Source organism: Sparus aurata, chromosome 17 (genome assembly GCF_900880675.1).
Source record: "Sparus aurata chromosome 17, fSpaAur1.1, whole genome shotgun sequence".
Lineage (NCBI taxonomy): Eukaryota > Metazoa > Chordata > Actinopteri > Spariformes > Sparidae > Sparus > Sparus aurata.
The window spans coordinates 22,168,560-22,189,502 of NC_044203.1; the positions used below are offsets into that span (position 1 = coordinate 22,168,560).

At 42.7% G+C, this 20,943-nt stretch overlaps 1 protein-coding gene across 1 annotated transcript; it reads right to left on the bottom strand.

Annotated features, from left to right (window-relative positions):
• Positions 1 to 1,252: 1,252 nt before the first annotated feature.
• Positions 1,253 to 13,868, bottom strand: tuft1a (tuftelin 1a). Its single transcript, XM_030394866.1, has 12 exons — positions 13,628 to 13,868; positions 7,070 to 7,147; positions 5,979 to 6,080; positions 5,795 to 5,881; positions 5,478 to 5,528; positions 5,273 to 5,359; positions 3,489 to 3,599; positions 3,153 to 3,376; positions 2,955 to 3,060; positions 2,765 to 2,848; positions 2,478 to 2,572; positions 1,253 to 2,345 (listed from the first exon to the last, which is right to left on the bottom strand). Exons 1-12 carry the CDS (start codon positions 13,685 to 13,687, stop codon positions 2,273 to 2,275), a joined length of 1,158 nt encoding a protein of 385 aa, XP_030250726.1. The 5' UTR covers positions 13,688 to 13,868; the 3' UTR covers positions 1,253 to 2,272.
• Between the last annotated feature and the right edge of the window lie 7,075 nt (positions 13,869 to 20,943).

Below are 20,943 nucleotides of genomic sequence, written 5' to 3' on the forward strand. Positions count from 1 at the left end.
GTTAGCTTCTTAGCTCAGTTAGCTGTGCAGCTGGCCGAATTTTCCAGGCGAGTGTTGTTGCTCACACAGTTAGTACGAGAACTTTTGGACCACTGAGAAGATTTCAGGCGTGGAGCTAGCAGGTTGGCCTGTTAAATTCAAGAGATATATCTGCACCATAGTACATCCACATGTTTGACGAAATATTACTGTCACTGTTTTTCACATTCAGTTGATAACTGTAGTTAATTTTTGAATGTTTTTTTAAAATAACGTTTTTACATATTGCACTTTTAACTGTAGAGAAAACAGGTGTTGATGGTTGCCTCACACTGAGAAAAACACTCACTGTTTATGTCACTTATGTTTACGCCTGTGTGTGTCCGTCAGCATGTTTTTGAGCCTTAAACGTTTGTTTTACAGAAGCCATACTTAAATTAATGAATTTTAATGATTAAGTGCTCTTTTGATTTAATCAGTTCTTTCAGGGCAATGTAATTTAACAGTGTTCCTGTGCATTAATGCATTCTGAATGTGAGTTAATGCATCGGGGGAGTTTCTCTTGAGCTTTGTCTTTTCTGGAGGTTGACTAGCCTTCAGATATCTTAACTGTTTGTTTTCATTTCATATTCAGGGCTCCTAATGAGGTAATTGTATTGTCTGTGGTGCCTATTGTACAAGTTGCCATCCAAATAAAACATTTACATACAGTCCAAATATTGTACAGTGTTCTTTTACTGTGTATACTGTCCAGCAGACAGAGGTGTGACTTTTTACTTTTACTTCCTACATTTTAACACAAACATTTGTACTTTTCTACTCCTTAGAAACTGTTTTCTGTTTACTGATATTATCGTTTTTGTTTTGCGTCATTTGAACGCTGCCCTCCGAACATCACAAAACCGATTTCAAACTATCAGTGCAGATCACTCATGGCAGGCTTAGTAAGATTAAAGATATAAAGGACGTAACAAGACAGAATCAGACAGAGGGAGACTTGAATGGGGAGAAAATGTGTCAGTTAGCTTTGCACAGAAATGGCCGATAAAAATACCTTTCAGATCATGCACCGTCTTACTTTTACTTGGGTAAAAACGTTTGTACTTGTATTTGTTTTTGTTAAATATACACACACACACAGGTAACTGTACTTCTACTTGAGTAAAGAATGTGTGTATGTTTGCCACCTCTGCCAGCAGAGGGCGCTTTCTTCACAGCAATCTATTCAAAAGTAAGTGTGCTCCAACTTGAAGAAGTCAAAACAGGCATTGTGTTATTTTTTCGTAATTTATTCTGAGAACCACAAACAGATAATAGATCAGAATCTACTTAATAAAAAATCTATCACACAGTCTGTGTATATAAATAAATACAAAGAAGAAAGCCGTTAGAAATTGAAACATAGAATCACATTCATTAATATTATGTACAAAAACAAGGTGACTGTATACACAATGACAGGGAACTGAAATGATTTACAAGAAACATGAAGAGTAAAGACACTTCTGTGAAGCAGTCATGTCAACTATCTTCATCACCGCTGACATTTTCACTTCCTTAGAGCTTCATTAAGTGCCATATTATTGTTTGGGACCTACAAAAACTCTTTTTTAAATTATTATTCAAAAACAACTCTTTTCATCATGTGATGTTGACCTTAAACAGGCTGCAGTCAGTATTTACATGTTTAAAGCGTCATTCACTCAGCAAAGTGAACGGAGTCATGGATGAGTAGATGGATGTAGATCATCTGGTTAGCGATTTTTACATTAAACTTTTAGCTTAGTCAGCTTTGATTGCTACATTGCTGTATACAGACTTCATAATGTCATGACCCCACTTTCTGCTCTCTGCTCTACTGTTCTGCTTTGACAACAACAACAACGCCACTGTCATAAAGTCAAAGGTTAGCAAAGCAATCAAAACAGGGCAGGACAAGGAAACGCTTGCATACAGTATCATACATGTTAAAACTTCAAATCGGCTGAATCAGTACACTTTATGTATTGACACTAAAGCTGACACACAGCAAGCATCAGAGTGTGTGTGTGTGTGTGTGTATGCGTGTTTGTGTGTGTGTGTGTGTATTGTGTGTGCCGCAAAACACCACACAGATTCCTTCAAGAGTGTTTGTGGTTCAAACGTGTTAGTGGAAGTGTTGATGCAGAAAGCTCAGCTCACACGTCTGAAATATTCACGCCGTCACACTCTGTGTTTGTTTTCAGTCTGCATTGAAAAGGTTTGGTGGTTCTGACGCCTTCTCGTCAGTAACTCTTCCCCCCGCGCAGCCGCTTCATGACTTGATCTCGATGACTTTGATGTAAGGGAGTGGTTTGTTGGATGTGGTAGAGGGTTTAAGCGGCTTGCTAAAGAGGGCGAGAGGAAGAGAAATTAGTTGTTTTTTGTAGTGAAACAGCATCCGAACCAGCAGAACAGGTGAGTATTTGAGTGTGCTTCTGTAAGTATAAAAAAAGTGGATGACAAGCTGAATAAGTTACCTGTAGACGATCTGGGGGTTGCGCTCTGATGAAAGGTAGGAATTTGACCTTTGTCCTCCCAGGAAGTAATCCATCTGATCGTGCATCTCTCGGTTCTGCGCACACAGGGGGTCAGAGGTCAGTTCACATGACAGCAATTAAAGTGACAAACCAAACAGACAGCGGGGTCATCCACTTCTCCGTGGAAATCAGGCTGAGTTGGATCTTTAACTTTGACCCCATCGTTCTGGATTCCACTGAAAAGCCATAAAATATAATTACAGGAGGAAACAATGAGCTGCTCTCACCTCGGCTTCCAAGAACGCCACTTTCTCCTCCAGCTCCTTGATCACGCGGTCCCTCTCCTGGATCACCATGCGAGAGTTCTGGAGCTGCAGACGAGCAAAACACACAGTCAAACACTGAGCCAATCCTTCACAAATATGAACACTGAGATGAGGTGTTTGCTCTGCAGAGTCTCACACATGCGCCTCTCACCTGTTCAATCATGTGTCTGACTTTCCTCTGCTGGCTCTTCAGCATGTCGTCCAGATGGTGGATCTTTTCTTTGAGAATAGCCACCTCCTTCTCCAACTGCTCAGTCCTGAAAGTCCACACAGAGAGTTATACAACACTTCCTCCTGATTTGACTCTCACCGCATGATAAAGAATTTGTGTGTTTCCCAGTTAACTAACCTCTGCTCCCCTTTCTGGCCCTCCTCTCTGATCTTGCGCAGCTCGCGGAGTTCCTCCTCGCGGTTGCGGATTGACTCGCGCAGGCTGGCGCTCTCCTGCTCCATCCCTCCCAGCAACCTCTGGAGCTCCTCGATGCGCCGGTCTTTCCTCTCGCTGCCTTCTTCTGCCGTCTTCAGCTTCTCCTCCTGCTCGTTCAGATGCTCCCTCAGCCTGCTGCCTTCAGCCTGGGCAGAAAAACAAAAGGACCCTTTATTATTTTAGTTTATCGAAAACGTGGTGTACACTCTTGCATGATGCATAATGAAAGTAAAGATAAGCTCTGTATACGTCCTTTACCTGCAGCCTCTCTCGCTCCTCCTGGTGTTTCTTCTCTGCTTCTTGCATCTGTGCATACAAGCGCTTACTGACCTCCCTCAGCTTGATTCTCTCTGCCTCTTCCTCTGCTTCCTAATAGGGGAAAAAAATGAAGAGTTGGATTAGCAGACAGTTCTTGTCATGTCCTGAAGCAGTCACAATCTTCCAATCCAACTAAGAACTTGTGGTTGAAATAGAAAATGGCACAACTGGACTGAGTTTGAGTGGCTTTTGTGGGAGAAAGTGCACAGTCAGATGCATGAAGCTGACTCAGAGGCGAGCCTGTGCTTGCTGACAATGGAGCATCTGCTAAATAAATAGCCAGAGTGTGTTTACATGTGAGTTAGTATCCTGGTTTTGAGCCTCATCCTGTTTTTGATTATACTCAGGATATTACTTTATCGTGAAATGTAAAAAAAAAGACAAGACCTGGTTATTAATATCCCTGTGCACCTGATAGTAACAGTTCTAACTGTATGCCTGCTGGTGAGTTCTGATTTCTCAGCAACTTTAAAGGGGTCAGTATATAGTTAGCATGCTAACCAGCTAGCTGTGACCCATCCAGGTCCAGTGCTCCTGTGCTAGCCAACCCTGGTCCCTAAACGCCCGGTCCAACTGCTAGTTGCACGGCTAACTGAGCTAACTAGCTAAGAGCACCTGCAGTTAGCAGTTACTCTAGTGATATGCTGCCCCATGTTTGTTTGGAGTATGAATTTGACAGGTGACCAATTCTTACATATTGCACCTTTAAGGTGTTTACATGCCCTAGTGTCCTGGTTTCTACTGGGGTGGTCCCAGGTAAGATATCCAGGTTTTTCAAAACTGAGATAAGGTCTTGACCAAGTTTCTGAAACCAGGATAAGCTGATTACTCTAAGTGCAAAACATAACTTTAATACTCCAAAAACCTGATCATAGCCAGGATGCTTAGAAGACTCAGAAGGGTGAATACTTCAGCAAATAAGTATTTTGCATTTTAAATGTGTCAATCAGTTAGATCACTTTGCACGGAGCTGCTTTCGCTTTGACACTAAAGTTTCTTTTTCTGTTAATCAGTAACCAGAAGGCCACTATAAATCTACTTTGATATACTGTCATAAAATAATAATAAAAAAAAAAATTATGGAATCTTTTATGATGAGATAATGCATGGTGATGTTTTCGTTGCGCTCGAGCTCAGTGGGTTTGGCTGTCACAAACATAACAGGCGTGTCGGCGTGCGTCACCGGCGCAACACTTCTGCTAGTAAGCCATAGCGTGACTCACAGATAAACGCTATAATTGGCGCAAAAAACAATTCAGCCGAAAACACAGACGTGTCGGCTCTGTTTGTATTTGGACACAACATTGCTGATGGGCAGAGAGCTGTGGTTGCCAAAAGTGCTCAAAGACAGCAACTAAACTATTAAAGGAGAGGTATCTGTGGAATGTTGGGAACAATGAGGAGGGCCGGGGAGAGGAACAGTGTGTGCTGGCACGCCTCTCTCACACATTTTCGAACACCCCTGGGTGCTGTAGGGGCTTTTAAATCTCTGGCTCTCATTTTCATTTCTTCCTTTTTCTCCTATATCGCATTTCTGTTACACCTCCTTCTGCCGGTGGGCCTCGGGGAGGTGATCGCCTTACGTGCGTCACACACATTGTCCAGAGGAAAACACAGACTCCGGCTACGATTTGATACATGCATCGCCTGCTGAAATGACTCATGCTTTCTATTGTATACAAACAACTTCGAAATGGAGGTCATGCAAGTGAGATTCTGCTCACCTGCACATCAGTTTTGGCTCCTGCCTTGGGTGCAGACGAGCTGCTCTTTCTGAAGGGGACACCGACTTTCCACCCGTTTGTGAGCGGCTGGAAAAAAAGAAAAGGAGGAAGTCAGCGAGGAAGGAGTGAAAGACGGAGACGAGAGCGGTGGAGGACAAAACAGGACGTGAGGTTAACAATGGTGAACAGCTCAAGATAGACCTACCTTGTTTTTGGCTGCCATCTGCTCCCTCAGTGTCTTCAGGCAATACCGCACCTGTGTGAAAACACAGACAAATTTTGAGTTACTGAGGTATCATCACGTATTTATGTTGTAATTATTCAGCGTTTGTGTGTTTCAGGCTCTGTCAGAGAGTCAGGCAGAGAAGAAGAACAAGTCTGGAAGAGATGCGGGAGGAATTTGCATAATGCAAACATACAAATTGTTATATAATCCAGATACAGTCTGGCGTTGGCATGTGTTTCTGTGGGAGTGAGACAGTCATAACTGAGCCCGAGATACTGTCCTGTCCAGATACTGACCTCCTGTATCTGTGAAACTTCGTCTGACAGCATCTTCAGGCTCTGCTGGTGTTTGTGCTGCTCTTGTTTGCGCGCCTCCAGATAAACCTGGAACAGGAAGAGAGACGCAGATGTTAAAAAAACCACAAAACAAACACACCATTTATGCACTTCAAAAATATAACAGCAGATGTGCCACACCCACCTTGATCACCTCCACCTGCTCCTCCGTAGACTTGACGGGTTCGGGGGTCAGAGATGTCCTGTCGCTGGCCGGCTGCACCAGCGCAAACGCCCGTCCGACTGGCTGGGGATTCGAGAGCAGAGGAGCTGTTTCATGAGCATGGACGGATGGGTGTGATACATTTCTAAGGCTCATACGTACATTAGTGAGGTCACTGTGTTTTGCTAACACTGGGGGAGGAGTTGGAGTATGTTTCTGGATAATATTGCAACATAACATTTGGAAGGAAAGCCTGTAGTATTTCCGTTTAATAATGATTATGAAACACGCATCAGGAACGCCTGACATAAATGACGCAATTAAATGACTGAGAAACAAAAATAGAGAGAAAATACTTCATATTTGTGTGCCACAGGACTGCGCCTCTCTATAATCAGGAGGCAGAAGCATTCAGCCATAATCACTATGGAGTGGACTCATAAACATATGGTGCTGCTTTGGCAGTCTTTGGTCAGAACCATGAGCAGAGAGAAGCAGAAGTAGGTGGGGAGACGTTATGTAACTCTGCTGCTCTGCTCTGGTGGCCCTTTTTCTCTTTTTTTCCCCTGTAACTTCGGCGCTGGTTTTGGTAGAACAATGGTTGTCTTGAGACGCTCAGAGTGGAAACCACGCTAATAAAAAAGCAGATGCCAGTTATGGCATGTTTACAAGTGGTCTGCGCCTCTGCACGGCGTGCGTGTAGGAATGTGGCGTGACGGATGTACAGTAGCTGTGAGCCAATTCCTCAGGATCACCGAGAAGATTAAGCGGCTGGAATTTCAGATCCAAATATGGCTCGAGTGATGAGCACCTTTACCTATAAAGGAGACAGTGCCACTGCTGGAACTGACAAAAAAATCAGGAGCCAGCATCTCCATTAAAGATGGAAAAGCCTTTTTTAAATAAAGCACAATATCTTAAAAGAAATAATTTGACTAAAATACACACTTAAAACAGTGCAACTTTCCGTCATTCTCCTCTTCCTCCGACAGCTCTGAATCAAACAACTTGTTCTCTACATCGGTGTCACAGTCCAGATTATAACCAAGTTATCAAGTTCAGAAAGCTCTTACCTTGTCCCTGTACTGCTCCTTGCTCCGAGCTGGCTGGTTCTGGTTGAGCAGCGTGAGCCGCAGTCGCCTGCACCCCTCCTGAGAAAAAAAGTCAAAGAAGAGAGGAGACGATGAAGCCCATCCACAAAGAGACCGTTATGTGATGGAGAGGCTGATGAGGACTACTTTGAGGGAGGGGAGTAGGGGGGAAAAAAGAGGAGGAGAGACTGAGTCACACTCAGCGGAGGAGGGAAAGAGGGGGTACGAGCGTCAGAGAGAAAGCAAAAGTTTTTCACAGCTGCACAGAGACAGATTGTCTGATTTGAATTGTGTGCTATGTACGTCACAGGGACTATAGGCGGAAACTCTCGGGGCGCCTCTGAGCCAATTGGAAGCGTCGGCTGGATTTCTGGGAAAGTGGGCAGAAGATGTAATGTCAAGCGGGACGGAACATTTCCATGGCAACTGAACCTCACAGTAGCCATAAACTATCTGGCTTGTTCACAATACGAGAGGGAGGAGACAGACGATGCACAGATGCGATGTTCGAAAAAAAAAGAAGCTTTTAAAAATGAGAAACACACAAACCTCCCCGAGGAGAGAAGGCGCTTCAACAGGAAAAGTCTGGTCCCGGACGTGACTGGTTGTGTGTCGTCCAGCGCAGGGAACCCCCTTGTAAGTGATGGCCACTTAGTGTGTGTGCGAGTGCAAGTATGCGGATGTGAGGGAGGAGGTCAGAGACATTACATAACTCAAGTCCAGCTGCCACATCTTGTTCTGTTTACTTTCCCGTGAGTATTCTCTGCGTCCTCCCTGTGTCTCAGCTCGTGTCAGCTCCGAGACACGCAACGCACGAAGAAGAGACGGCTGGAAAGCTTTGCTGTGGTTAAAGAAGATAACCACAAGCAGAACGCACTCATGCGTCCAGTTACACAGAAGTGGGCGTGTGTGCATCACAATTTGTTTGTCCCTATTTAACCTTTTGTAGAGTTTTAATTGTTTTTCTTTGGAACATAACCTGTTGCTTCTGTAAGCGGCCTTGCGCGTCCTGTTTAGGCCGCAGAAGACAAACAATCTCACCGAAAAGGTCCACTTAGTAGCTTTTGATCATATCCCATGATCTTCACCAGGAGATGGAGTTCGCCCTGTTGCCATTTAAGCTTTACAGAGCTTTTGTTAAGCCTGAAGACGAAGCTCGACTCAAAGGCAACGTGTACAAAAAATTGTCTAAAAGGGCAAAACGGGCAGGTTTTGTGGCACCATCTGGCACAAGGTCACTGTGTTTTTATAGAGTTCCGCCCCTACACTCTGCTCTGTTATTGGCTGGGGGCTAAACACCATGGCCCAAAAGGTTGACACCCAGAAATGTCCTGAACACAGCAGAACACAGGCACTTCTAGTGGGTCATAAGTGATGACTGAGAAAAGGTTATTTTTGTATGAGGCTCAGTCTATGGCATGAGTCATTGTTTTGTTTGGAGGGAAAATCCCACGCAATCTTCCTTTAAAGCGGTGCAGATCCAAACATAAACCATTGTGTGCTGTGACTGAGAGCTCCAGGAGAGCAACTAGATGGACCTGGAACTGTTGATTCCAACGTCGAGGGTGAAGACAGGAAAAATAATCAGCAGCTACTGCAATAATCCAATCATAATTTCGGTCATTTTTTGAGGATTTGCTGCCTTTCTTTGACTCATGTGACAATAAAGTGAATTTTAGAGCCTGACTTCTAAAGATACACTTTTCTGAATGATACATCAGTGCAATGTACAGTAAACTTCACTGGGAATGTAATAATTACAAAAAACCCTTAAGCACCATTTCTGTTGTAATCTTTAAAAAGAAAAAATGTCATAACGGTGGATATCGGACAACATACACTGATCAAATATCAGCCTACAGATATACTGATCGGGCTCTAGTGAATATCTTTCAGTTTCTGACTGATGGTTGAACAAAAGAAGACATCTGATGACATCACATTGACTTTTTCCACTTGAATCAGTCAATAATAATCCAAAATGTAAACGATAGTTGGTTACAGCCCTGGTTTAATCTACAGTAGCCATCGTTCTACTGTGCCTCCCCCTCCGGACAGAAAGCAGCCATGATATGAACCAGACATGGGGAAGCGAACTGGGTTGTGTTACGTAATGCCGTGATAAAAAGCAGTGAGAGGTTATAGAAGAATAGCCCTGTGTTCAGTAGACCACAGAAGGCCTTTATGATGATCTGGTTATCTGTTCAGGGAGCACAGCAACGGAGGATAAGAAGACAAGGATAGATGGAAGTGAAAAAGTCTGCAAAAAAAAAAAAAAGAAAGGGCAGAGGAAATAGCCTAATAGTTTGGGTGGGGGTCCAGCTCCGACAAACAAAACTCAGAGAAGAGAAAGCAGAAAAATTCCCCTTTGTCCTGCATGGTTTCCTCTCAGATTACCTGAAAGCTCTAATAAGACAGAGAGACGTGGGAGAAAGGAGGAACACTGAGAGGGTTTGTTCACAAGGAATCCATCATTATACAACTTCTTCAGCCCTCCTAAACAAAGACTCGGCTAATCCTCGCTCCGCCATCCACTGTTTCCACACGAGCCTCTCTGCCCGCTTTTTCTTTTTATATCTACGCACACACAAAAATGCCACTTTCAAAGACAACCTGTAATACTAGACTTCCCGGGAACGCGGACAAAGGCACCAGTTGGATGTGCTCAGGGACAGTGAAGAGCGCTTCACATGTACGCAGCCTCTCTCTCACACACACACACACGCACGCAGGCACAGAGTAAGTACACACTGCCTTTATACCCAGGCAGAAACCTGAAACTGAGCACACACACGGCTTCCACGCTGCTGTGGCACCGACAATGGGCACAAAAGATCACGGGACACAGCCAGGGTGAGGAGCTTAAAGGGTACGAGGGAGCTTTTTGTTTTGGACTCTCTGGCATCAGGATTCATCCGAGTTAAATTGGCGGAGGAGCGACGATCAACCTGGGAATGTTGCTGACAACCAGAAAAAACAAAAATGTCCTTTACGAGACACTTTTAAAGAGAACCTGTCGAGAAGGCAGCATGGGCATAAAAAGTACAACAACCCTGTGTGCCTCCAGGCTCAGTACCTGCATTCCACAAAAAGCCACTCATGAAGTTGTGTGTGTGTGTGTGTGTGTGTGTGTGTGCGTGCGTGTCCTTCACCGTGCATTAAATCACTCTTTGCCTCTCATGCACTGCTTTAAGATACCTGCTGCACAGATGTCACTTCTGTCTCCAGTCCAGCTGCTTTATAGGCAACAGGTGTGAGCCGACCGGGGCCGGTGCAGCAGGTTTATATATATGGTTTCCAGTGTCACCACCTTACTTATATAAGAATTTAGAATATATACACGTTTCCTACAGAAACTTTCCCAACCCCTCAGTTCATCTGTGTTTAAAGTTGCCTCAACTTATAGTGAGAGGCTGGACAGGAACTAGATGAAATACAGGTCGAACGTCAAAGTTATGGATCAGGAAATGTTTGAAGAAAGATCAAGTAAACAAGACAAAGTATTCACGCATTCAGTGCCAAGTTTCGATACTTAATTCAGCGATACGGACACATTTTGGCGACCTCTCAACGAGTAATAAGGTTCAGCGTCCAACCTCCGCAGGACGTACTGCTGAAGTTTACGTCTATGGAGCTGCAAAAATTAGCTGATAACTGATTGGCTTACTGAGAGAATATTGATTTGCTATATTTATTGGCTATTTTGATAAGTAAATTTGATAGGTAAAGCTGCTGTATATGCAGGTCTCCCCAGGGTGGTGAACCGTCTGGCTGCGTGTCTGACTCTCGGGCTCGGCGTTTCACTCAGCAGTCTCTACAGAGTTAAAGGTTAAGTAAAGTTTCCAGAAGTTACAAGCTGAGGTGTGAAAGTGTTGCCGAAGGATTGCGTGTGTTTTATGGTCATGTGAGATCCTGAACACTGACGGCGAACGGTTAGTCCCGGAACATGGAGCTGAGTCATGAAGAGAGAGCTGCCATCAGTCAATAAGAAGAACCGATCATTCTCAGGATCGTCCCACTATGAATAATAATCAGCTTTTTTTTTTAACTGCTCCATGTGACAGAACCAGGTGTGCTCCGCATACTCCAGTCATTGCTTTACATACATATATAAATATGTCATGTTTGGCTCATTCCCAGGCAGTAATGTCAGAAACTCCTGACGCTGATGACTGAGAATGAGGCAAGGCAGAGGGAATGTGTGAAGTCACACAACTCAGGGAAACCAAACGTCTGCCTGGAAGGACAACCGTGGCATTATGCAAAAATCGCTGTCATGGGAAAAAAAACACTTACTAAATACGCTGACATCTCAGGGGGCGGACATTGTGTCACAAGTTTCAATTAGTTTCGAAATGACTGCAGAATAATCAGAATTTTTGTCACCAGTGTAAACTTTATAGAACATTTTGTTTAAAAGCCTGGCCTGGATTCCCTCCCGTTTCATATTCCAGATCGTATCATCTCAGTTACAGGAAACCCACTTATCAACAAAACAACCTCTGAAGGCCCTTTTCTGCTACATCAGGCACATTCCTTCTCCTCATGTAACTCTATAGAGCTGATAAACGGTGAACGCTGTCATCTTTTGTTAATGATCTTCCTGCACAGTCATGGGGGCCTGTGACATGTCTAGGTGAAAAACCGCCGGTGCTTTATTTAGCCTTAATAAGAAGCATATCAGATATGTAAATAAAGGAGTTTGGCGGCTATTTGACTGTTGAGTTTGACTTTGATAAAGACGGATATGTGTTCTGTACAGAGCTGATGCAAATGTGCTATCGGTCGCATGTTAAAATGTAATGTATGATACATTAAGCAAACGCAGAGTTTCGCTTATTGCTTGATGGCACATTCCTCGGCACAAATAATCAGTTTATTATGTGTGTGAGTGGAGCTGCCCTTTGTACACTTCTACCTTTCTGGCAGTTGTACGGTTACACAACAGTAACTGATATTTAAGTCTAGACCCTTGACACAAATCTTAGTCTGGCTCTCAAATTCTTCTCTAATCACTCTCAGATTTTACTTTCTATTACCGGACTGCTCACTGTGCTGACCCGTCTGTAGAGAAAATCATCTGATACGAGCCCAGCGGACCACTGAACTGAGCAGGAGGCTGCTGCTGTGGCGATAAGGTGAAAGTGTCATGTTGCCCCGCAACCCTATAAACCTCAGCGCAGGTTAACAGTTTGCTTGTGCAGGTGAGGTCAATGATTAAACCCGTGGATAAAGCCCATACTGTTCGTGACATGGGCCGCTGATCACTCATTTATTAGGTAAGTGTGGTGTTAAATCCACGCACAGGTGGTGAACATACTGCACCGGCAAAGCTTTCACAGGTTGGCTTCCTGAGCTGCCTTCGCTGTCTGTCACAACTGCAACTGTAAGCCTTCAGATGATGTGGGCAGAAGGCCCCGGTGACAGGCACAGATGTGATCTGGACTAATTCTGAGCTGCTGCGCTTGTGTGTTTGTGTGTGTGTGTGTGTGTCAGAGATGGGGCTTTGGGGGAGGAGGTAGGGGCTAATACTTTAATTACTACAGGCCCGGAGACTTAAAGGTGCACTATGTGGTGGTTTTGGAGAAAAATTTCAATCAGATGAGAAAGATCTTCATTCACTGATTTTTTTAATCTGCCTGAACAAACTAAATAAACAAACTCTCTTTGTTTTCATGAATGAATAATCAAACTGACCTTAAAGGACGACACAACTTCACACTGTTCGATATAAACTTTGTTTGCATGTGGCGGACCCTGCCGCCTTTCTAGCTTCAAACAGTGTTCTGAGGATTTTATTTTCCTCTGAGAGCAGTTTGTTTATTCAGTCACGGAAAACATACATATTTCTAAGCTTGTATTATTGCCTCATGAATACTTTAAATATAAACATTTGGAAGTATTAATTAGTAATGTTAAATGCTTGAATTTTCTCCAAATCTACACAACGGAGAACCCTAATCAAGTGTCCTTGTGCCTGAACCGAAACAGAGCATAGGCACAGCATGGAAATCCCAACACTCATCTGACTTCTTCTTTGCCATCTTTTATTCTGGTGATTATATATATTTTTTTTGTGGTTTAACAATAAACTTTACAGTCTGAAAGTTACATCAGTGCAATGAAACAGTAAACTTTACTGGGAGTTCAATAATTACAAATGACCCCAAGCAGCCTTTTCTGTTATAATCAGTTTAAATCAGTCAATAAAGAAAATAATCTCTAACATTGTTATTAAAAAAATGTTGGGTTTGGATTTCTTCTCAAAACTACACACTGCCCCTTTAATAGTTAAAACACCACGTAGAGCAGAGGAAGGCTGAAAGATGTGAGACTGAAGAGGAGTCATAAAAAAAAAAGAGAAATGAGACTGGAAAAGTTACAAATCAAAGGGAGGCATTCTGTCTTCAACTGTCCTAACTCGCCTCAGTTTCCCAGCATGCATTTAAACAGGACATAAACACACTTCAGCCCACTGTCTTAAAATGGACAAAAGTAAGAAATCCGACCGTAATGACTGAATAACATCGAGTAACTCACCTCCTGCTCCTGATTCCTGATGTCCTCGAACGTGCACAGGCTCCTCGTCACTCCGTTCATCTTGGATATTAACCTAATAAATACTCCGAACAATAAATAAAAAATAAATAAATGAAGTGTGTCTCCGCTAGCAGAACTTCTCTCCTCGGTAGCTGCTGCTGTTATCAGTCCTCAGGCCGGTGCACAGACCTGTGTGTGTTCGTGCGTGTGTGTGTGTGTGTGTTCCCACCTCTTTCTGCCTCTCGGCTCATTGTAGGAACTTCTCTCATGACGTCACCGATGGGCGTGCGCCTCAGTCACCGCCCACATACCGACCGAAACGGCCAAATAGGGAGCTGCTGGGCAGGGCGGGAGTAGCTGTGAGGGGAGGGTCAGGTGGAGGTGGAGGTGGAGGTGACAGCTTGCCTCTTTTGGTGGGACAGCTTCTGGGACAATAACCTCCTCCAGATTCCGTACACTGAGGATGATCACGTGACAGAAGAGTTATTAAAGCACACAGACTCACACTGAGGTTCACCATCACCTGTTGGACTAAAGGCTGCCGCTGCAGTCCACCGCTCAGTTTACCTATAAATTATTCATTCACAGGGTTTAACCCCTGACTGAGCCTGTTTAAGAAGAGCCTCCTGTTAACTCACACAGACATGTAGAGAAAGGTATTAAAATTCAGTGATTTAAGACTCTCGAGGGTAATTTATTGAGTTTTTTTCTTCACATTTATAGTTAAAAGTGCAGCTCACAGGCTGGAATAAAATGATATCCATAATTTCCACGTTTTCATTGTTTTAAATAAGAATTATTGCGCATTCCTTACCATAGAAAAAGCCTTTTATACCCACAGTGGGAACGGGTCCTCTTCTATGGCGGAGTCCGCCATTGTTCTCTGCCATGTTTCTACAGTAGCCAAGACAGGCAAATTTCTGAAATTTGTAAGAAATGCAAAATCTGGTGCATTTCAATAAACTGTTTTAAAAAGAAGAGCCCGAGGATGGCTTTTGGCGTTGGCTAGGTCACTACTTCACACGTGGTTGTGGAATTAAACAGAGGCCAGAGGCAAACAAACCAGGTGACAAACTGGAGAGAGGTCTTCAGGAGTTACTTTCAATAGGGATATCTTTGCTGTTGGCCTTCTGAAATGGCAGTTATGTGTCTTTTTCGTGGATGAGGCCAGGAAATTATTTTCATCGGCCCACACGTGCCTACTGCTTACGGAAATGTTTTTCACATCACATTTTCACATCACATTTTCCGCATTGACTCTGATTCGCAAAAGACAACACCTCCAAGTGAAAATGTTGCTCTTTCCATACATTTTAACATACGATATTCTTCAAAATGAGCAGAAAAATGCTTTAAGGAAACAGGCTGCTGTCACTAGGAAAGGTCTTGTGAGTTTTTCGCATTTTTAGCAACCACCGCAGGGGATGGTGAGGGGAACAGTATGTTGTTGTGCAATCTGCATCATTACTGCTAGATGCCAATAAATCCTACAGACGGGACTTTAGTGAGCAGATATTTGACTGTAAACGAGCAATGAAACGGGTTCTAAACAATTTATTAACTATTTAAAAAGTATTACAAACATCAGTTGCAACTTTACAATAAACAATTACTTAATAAATAATCTATAAATCATTTTATTGTTTGGTGAAAGTGAAATAACTCTTGACTAACATTAAATTAAGCATTTGTTTATCATTTATTAATGATGGTTATGTGAAGGACAGTGACCACATCCAGAAAACCAAATTTGGTACAAATAGCATGTTTTTGAGGGACGTTTCGGGACATGTAGATAAGGACCAGGAAACTTAAAAAATAAACATTTCAATTGGTTCCCCTTTGCCTGGTTCAGTGGTATGCTGCTTTTGTTTTGCTGTCTCCCAGTGTGGACAAATGATTACCACGGTCTCCTGACCTGTATCACTGGGAGTGCTGCACAGTGGGTTAAAAGTTAGTTATTTCAGCTGCTTCAGTTTCCATCACATCCAGCACTTTGACTGACATACAACAAAACACATCCATGTGATGGGAGCCCTCCCCTGTTGTCTCGTCACAGTCATTGGATAAAAGGCAGATTTCAGAAAAAAAAGAAACTCTCCTGCCGTGGTTTGACTTATAAAAACCATAGACGATGAAAAGAATATGGGCCATCACCTCAACATGTGTGTTAGACATGACTTGGGATAAAAAATGTTGTGCAGCTGTAAAGCACCGTTCTCACGGAGGCCCTGGCATGCGTTCATATTCCTGTGGTGATAAGATTTGCAAAGACATTACTTGAGATAAATCATCTATCACAGAAAACAAAGTTGCTTATTGTTGTGTGGTTAATCCAGCAAAGACTTTTCAGTCCAGTCTGTTCTTACAACTACGTAACCACAGGAAGGACAATGCAAGTTCAACAAAAACAATAACGTAGACTATAGCTCAATGTGACCGATAAAGTAAAGTCAATTATATTCATATCAGCACAAAATCTCAAACCACAAGTTTATCTCAAAGGGTTTAACAAAGGAGATCAATTCAGCGGGTTCGTTTCTTATATCATATAAAAATAAATGAAAACCAGACTGTAGGAAAAACTTTTAGAGAAGTAAACTCTCTAGTGTGATTTTCAGTGTGTAACTATGAAACATCAATCTAATAAATAAATTGAATAAGCTAAATGATGCTAAATTAATCAGCGATGTTGGTGTTTTATCTATTTATTTCAGTCTTTTAAACATTATTAATGTTTTTCTCACATTAAAAGCAACATATTTCCAGAGTTGACTGAGCAAGATGATTAAACCCTCTTAACAGAGCGAGAGTTTCTCTGCTGGCGTTCAGCTGACTGCAGCAGCAGCAGCGGCAGCAGCTGAGGCCGGCACAGACCTCAAATTGGATAAAGACTCTAATGGCATTAATGGCTGTTGACGAGCAAACAACAGCTCATGGTGGCATACAGGGGATGACGCTAAGTGAATTTGAGCCAGGAGCAGAAACAGCAAGCGCACACAGAAATAATCAGAGTATTCAATAGGTAAATATTACAAGCGAACTCTTACCTAATAGATCACTATCCAGGAATGTAGAGAGTGGGTGTTATTTCTTAATGGTTGATTTAACATTAGGAATGAGGTTATCCCACATGAACACTAACAAACACACCTAAACCTTTCCTACCATATGTCATCATGTGTTGCAGTTACTGAGCCGTGATATGAGCCATAATTATGAGTTTACATCACCGACCACAGTCAGACAGACTGATCCTCAGATCAGACAGCAGACACGTATGATGGCTGTTTACATACATCCACGTCTGAGACTGTAGTGTGAGTCAGAATCCTGCCGTTGACAACCGTCCGCTCTCCGTCTCCTCTGAAGTGACTTCAGCGGTGTTTGGTCTGGCACACTTTGAGAGATAATATCTTGTTGAAAGATTAGTCGTACTTAGCCTGATAGAGCCACAACAGTCTGTCGAAGTGTGTGAGGCCTAAAAGACAAAAGTCAGCAAGAACAGAATCCAGCAGGGAAAGACATGTTTCACCACCCCAGAGCAGATCTAAGCTACTTTTGACAAAGAGCTCACTGCATCTTATGAAACTTTTAGATTCTTTTTACAAGACCATTAGTTAATTGTTAAAGATCCAGTGTGTAGGATTTTGAAAGGCTCTGTAGAAAGACACAGAATATGGATATTATGGATATATATGGATATTCATAGCTATGTTTTTATTAATCTATGATTACCTGAAAGTAAGACTCTTTGTGTTTTACATTACCTAAGAACCAGCCTTTTATATGTACACAACCCAGAAACCAGAAAAAATGTTGACGCACTTTCTGCAAAACCACGGATCAGATAAAACTTAACATTTCCGAAGGTTCAGTTTTACATTTTTCTCTTGTCAAAGTACTGTGCTGATGGTCTGGTTAGGTTTAGGCACAAAAGCCAGTTAGGGTTTAAAAGACGTCACTTTTTGAAAAAAAAAAAAAAAAAAAAAACCTTGTTCTGTCACCAAAAACATGGCTGGTGATGTCTCATTTAAATTATCTGGTTTTGTTGCCGCGAGCACAGCTGTGGACAGCCCAATGCCCCGTCACAGTCATGGCTGGCTGCTTAAAAATATTCAGTGATTTCACACTTACAAATATTGAAACTGAATCTTTGGCCACTCAGCCAGATGCCTCCGAATCCTACAAAGGGCACATTTAAATAATGTCTTGTGTATATGGTATGTAATGTTCTTGTACATAAAAACGAACGATGAAATGTCTTTTATTTTTCTGATGACAATTATGACCTATGATTAATCCCTTGCCCTACTAGAAATCAAAACTGAAATCACACGTAAACAAAGGCTGTATGAGATATTTCAGATAAGCTGATTAATTATAACAATGAAGTTTCCGTTAGTTTTGTCTGAGTGGGGCCATTAAAATCCACTCTGATCACCTGAACAAAAGAACAGTGACCAACAAACAGAAAAACATCAGACCATATCTTGGTGGTGTGAAAGTAAATGGTCAAGGGTCAAAAGTTCACTGCGTGACACTGAGTCAGTGTGCGGTGATACAACGATGTTCTCGAGCCTATGATGATGACACTATTTATAAATGCATGTCATGTACTCTAATTTAGCGAAGTGAACCTGACAAGGGAAGGTCATTATTTCCACTCCTTTGTGATCATCAGAGCCAAACCTAGCAGTGATGACAGTGAGGTCGGGTCCGCTGTATTCTATCTGGAACAGGGTGTTTTCATTTGACTTAAATCTGGCTACATTTTCCACAAGAAATGAGTCCCTGGTAGCACAGAGCATTCAGACATTCATGTTGATTTTCATGTTGTTTTGAATTTAGTTAGTTATGTTTTTGAGCTTCTGTTGATTTAAGAGGAATCTCTGTGTCAAAACTGTTTCATTCGAGTCAAAATTGCAAAGTCAAACCTTTCCGATTAAATTAAATCCACATTTTTAGACGTTAAAGGCGCGATATGTAATTTCTTCCACAAGGGTTCCTCCGATCAACACAAAACAAAAGACATGAGTAGCATGGGATCATGGGATTTGGTGTCTTCGTTGTTAAACAACAGCCATTGCTGATTAAAAAAAAAACTATCTATGTGACTCAGGCAGAAATCTTTGCCAGGCAGGCAACTGAATCAAACAGTGATTACGATTGCTGGAGACGGTAAGGACAACTCAACAAAATATTAAGCGAAAGTCAAGTCGCTTTTAGACATGTTACTGCAGACATGTTACATATTACATCTTTGTGTTGTCTAAAATCCTGGCCTCTGTCCGGACAATCATGTGCTGTTGATCACAAAGATATTAAAAGCACTGACGTGTAGAAATAATGACAGTATTTTGCCCACTCCTTATCTTTTAAAATCTGATTCATCACAGAACAATTGGATAAACATTTCCCATTGTACCTGAGCTAATCCAGGCCTGAAAGACTTGTATTTCCACATAGGGAGCACAGATGGAAAAATATTGTTACGTTGGGGTTCACATGCAATAGAAAAACACTACATGATTACAAAACACAACACGCCCAGCTGTTGGCACACCAGCTCTCTGGAAGTCTTGGAATTTTATGGAAGCCCAATCCCACCCATGGAAAGTATGGAAAGTATGTCGACTCATAGTTTCAGAACAGGTACGATCCACACGACAAGTTGGCACTGTACAGGTTTGGTTACACTGGATGGGAGGTGGAGTATCATGGAACTATGGGTTCAGCAAGGTGTGACTCCAGGTCGTCACATTTGTTTCAAGTGAAGAATTTATAGTTCAATTCCCGGGAACTGAGAGGAAAAGGTCTGTTTTCCTGGGTCTTTTGAAGATCAGTTACACAATGGCACCACGGGAGGTGAGATAAGTCAAAACCAGCAAGAGACCTGAACACCTCTGAGGCGCATCACAGCCTTGTTACGAGTGCCAGCGCGCTGAATAGGATGTGAACACATACATAACCAGAGGAGGTTGCGAAAAGACTCCCTTCAGAGTGCTGACTTTCATCTCCTCTTCAGATGTAGGAAAAAAACAAACTGTCCGAAGTCATAAAAATGTTTTGGCATTAAGAATAAAGATGTGGATGTATTCCCAGAGTTTCTCCTGAGATTTAGAGGTGAGTTGGGTCAACAGTCACAGGTGTTTGGAGTGGGATTACCTTCTGATGTCAGGTTTTATTTTAGAAAACCGTCTCGTAGTCCTGTGGAAGTTTCCTTGAAGCTGACCCCTCACATTCCTATCGTGCCTCAACCTGTGGTGCTCCATTAACAAACCGTCCATCACTGGCCACAGTACAAACCAAACAGACGGCCCTCTGTGGCAGCACAGAACTTAGTCTTGATTACACAATTGAAGTTTAGCAAACTGACATTATTCATCTGTCCTAGATCAATCAAGCGTGTGGCAGGTGGGCTGTTTTGTGTTTCCCAGCCTCTGTCAAGGTGAAGAGAGGGGCTTATATATTTCTGCGTGTATGATTGTATGTAGAAACAGAGGCCCAAATTATTAATCAAGGCATCTGTGATCATAATAATCATTTGAATCTGTCCACAATTTAGTCGTTAAAGATACATATTTTCCCTAGTACCTGTAGCGCTATATATCCATCTAGATTGTTTTGGTGTGAATTGCTGAGCTTTGGAGATCTTGAATTTGTGTGTTTTGTCAGTTGACAGCTGTGCTACTGAGAAAGCTGAAGTCTAGCGGGCAAAGTAGAGGTCTGAGCTCTTCATCAAGGTTTGGGTGAACACAACAATTACATGTGAATGTGTCTGTATTTGGGAACACAATCCTCTTTTATCAACACATCGGCAGACATTTCTGCCACGCAAGATGCTTACGACAGATATGAGGAACAAAAACAGTTCCGCGACACGAGATAAGAGGACGAAACAACAACACAGGCACTCAGCCACGAGTGCCGCAGGTTCAGTGGACGTTGTGTCAACACACGCTCTGTTTCTCAGCAGTAACAGCTGATGCAGACATACATTAACAGTAACAGTACGGGTCGCATACAGGACTGTGTCTCTGGGGGGTAACGTGGCATGATTGTGACACAGGTGCTGCTGGGTGATGCTCCGTTTTTATGCAGGGCCTTTGCAGCTGCAAGATGTGTCGCACTGCTGGATGACCTTCTGTTGGCTACAGTCCCTCCACGCAGAGCGAAATCAGAGAATTGGCAATCTGAACACTTTTTTCATAGCAGATACTGTGACTTAACAAAAAGCAGAAAGGACCTTAGGAAACCCACATTAAAGGAAGCTGTTATGTGTTACACCTGTGCTGTGTCTTCTGGCTCACTGT

What these genes read in the sequence shown, in the direction of transcription:
- tuft1a (XM_030394866.1), bottom strand. Translation starts at nt 13,687, where the DNA reads ATGAACGGAGTGACGAGGAGCCTGTGCACGTTCGAGGACATCAGGAAT. An exon ending in GGCCAGAAAGGGGAGCAGAG is followed by an intron (nt 3,061 to 3,152) that starts GTTAGTTAACTG and finishes GTGGACTTTCAG; the next exon opens with GACTGAGCAGTTGGAGAAGG. An exon ending in TCAGACACATGATTGAACAG is followed by an intron (nt 2,849 to 2,954) that starts GTGAGAGGCGCA and finishes GCTCGTCTGCAG; the next exon opens with CTCCAGAACTCTCGCATGGT.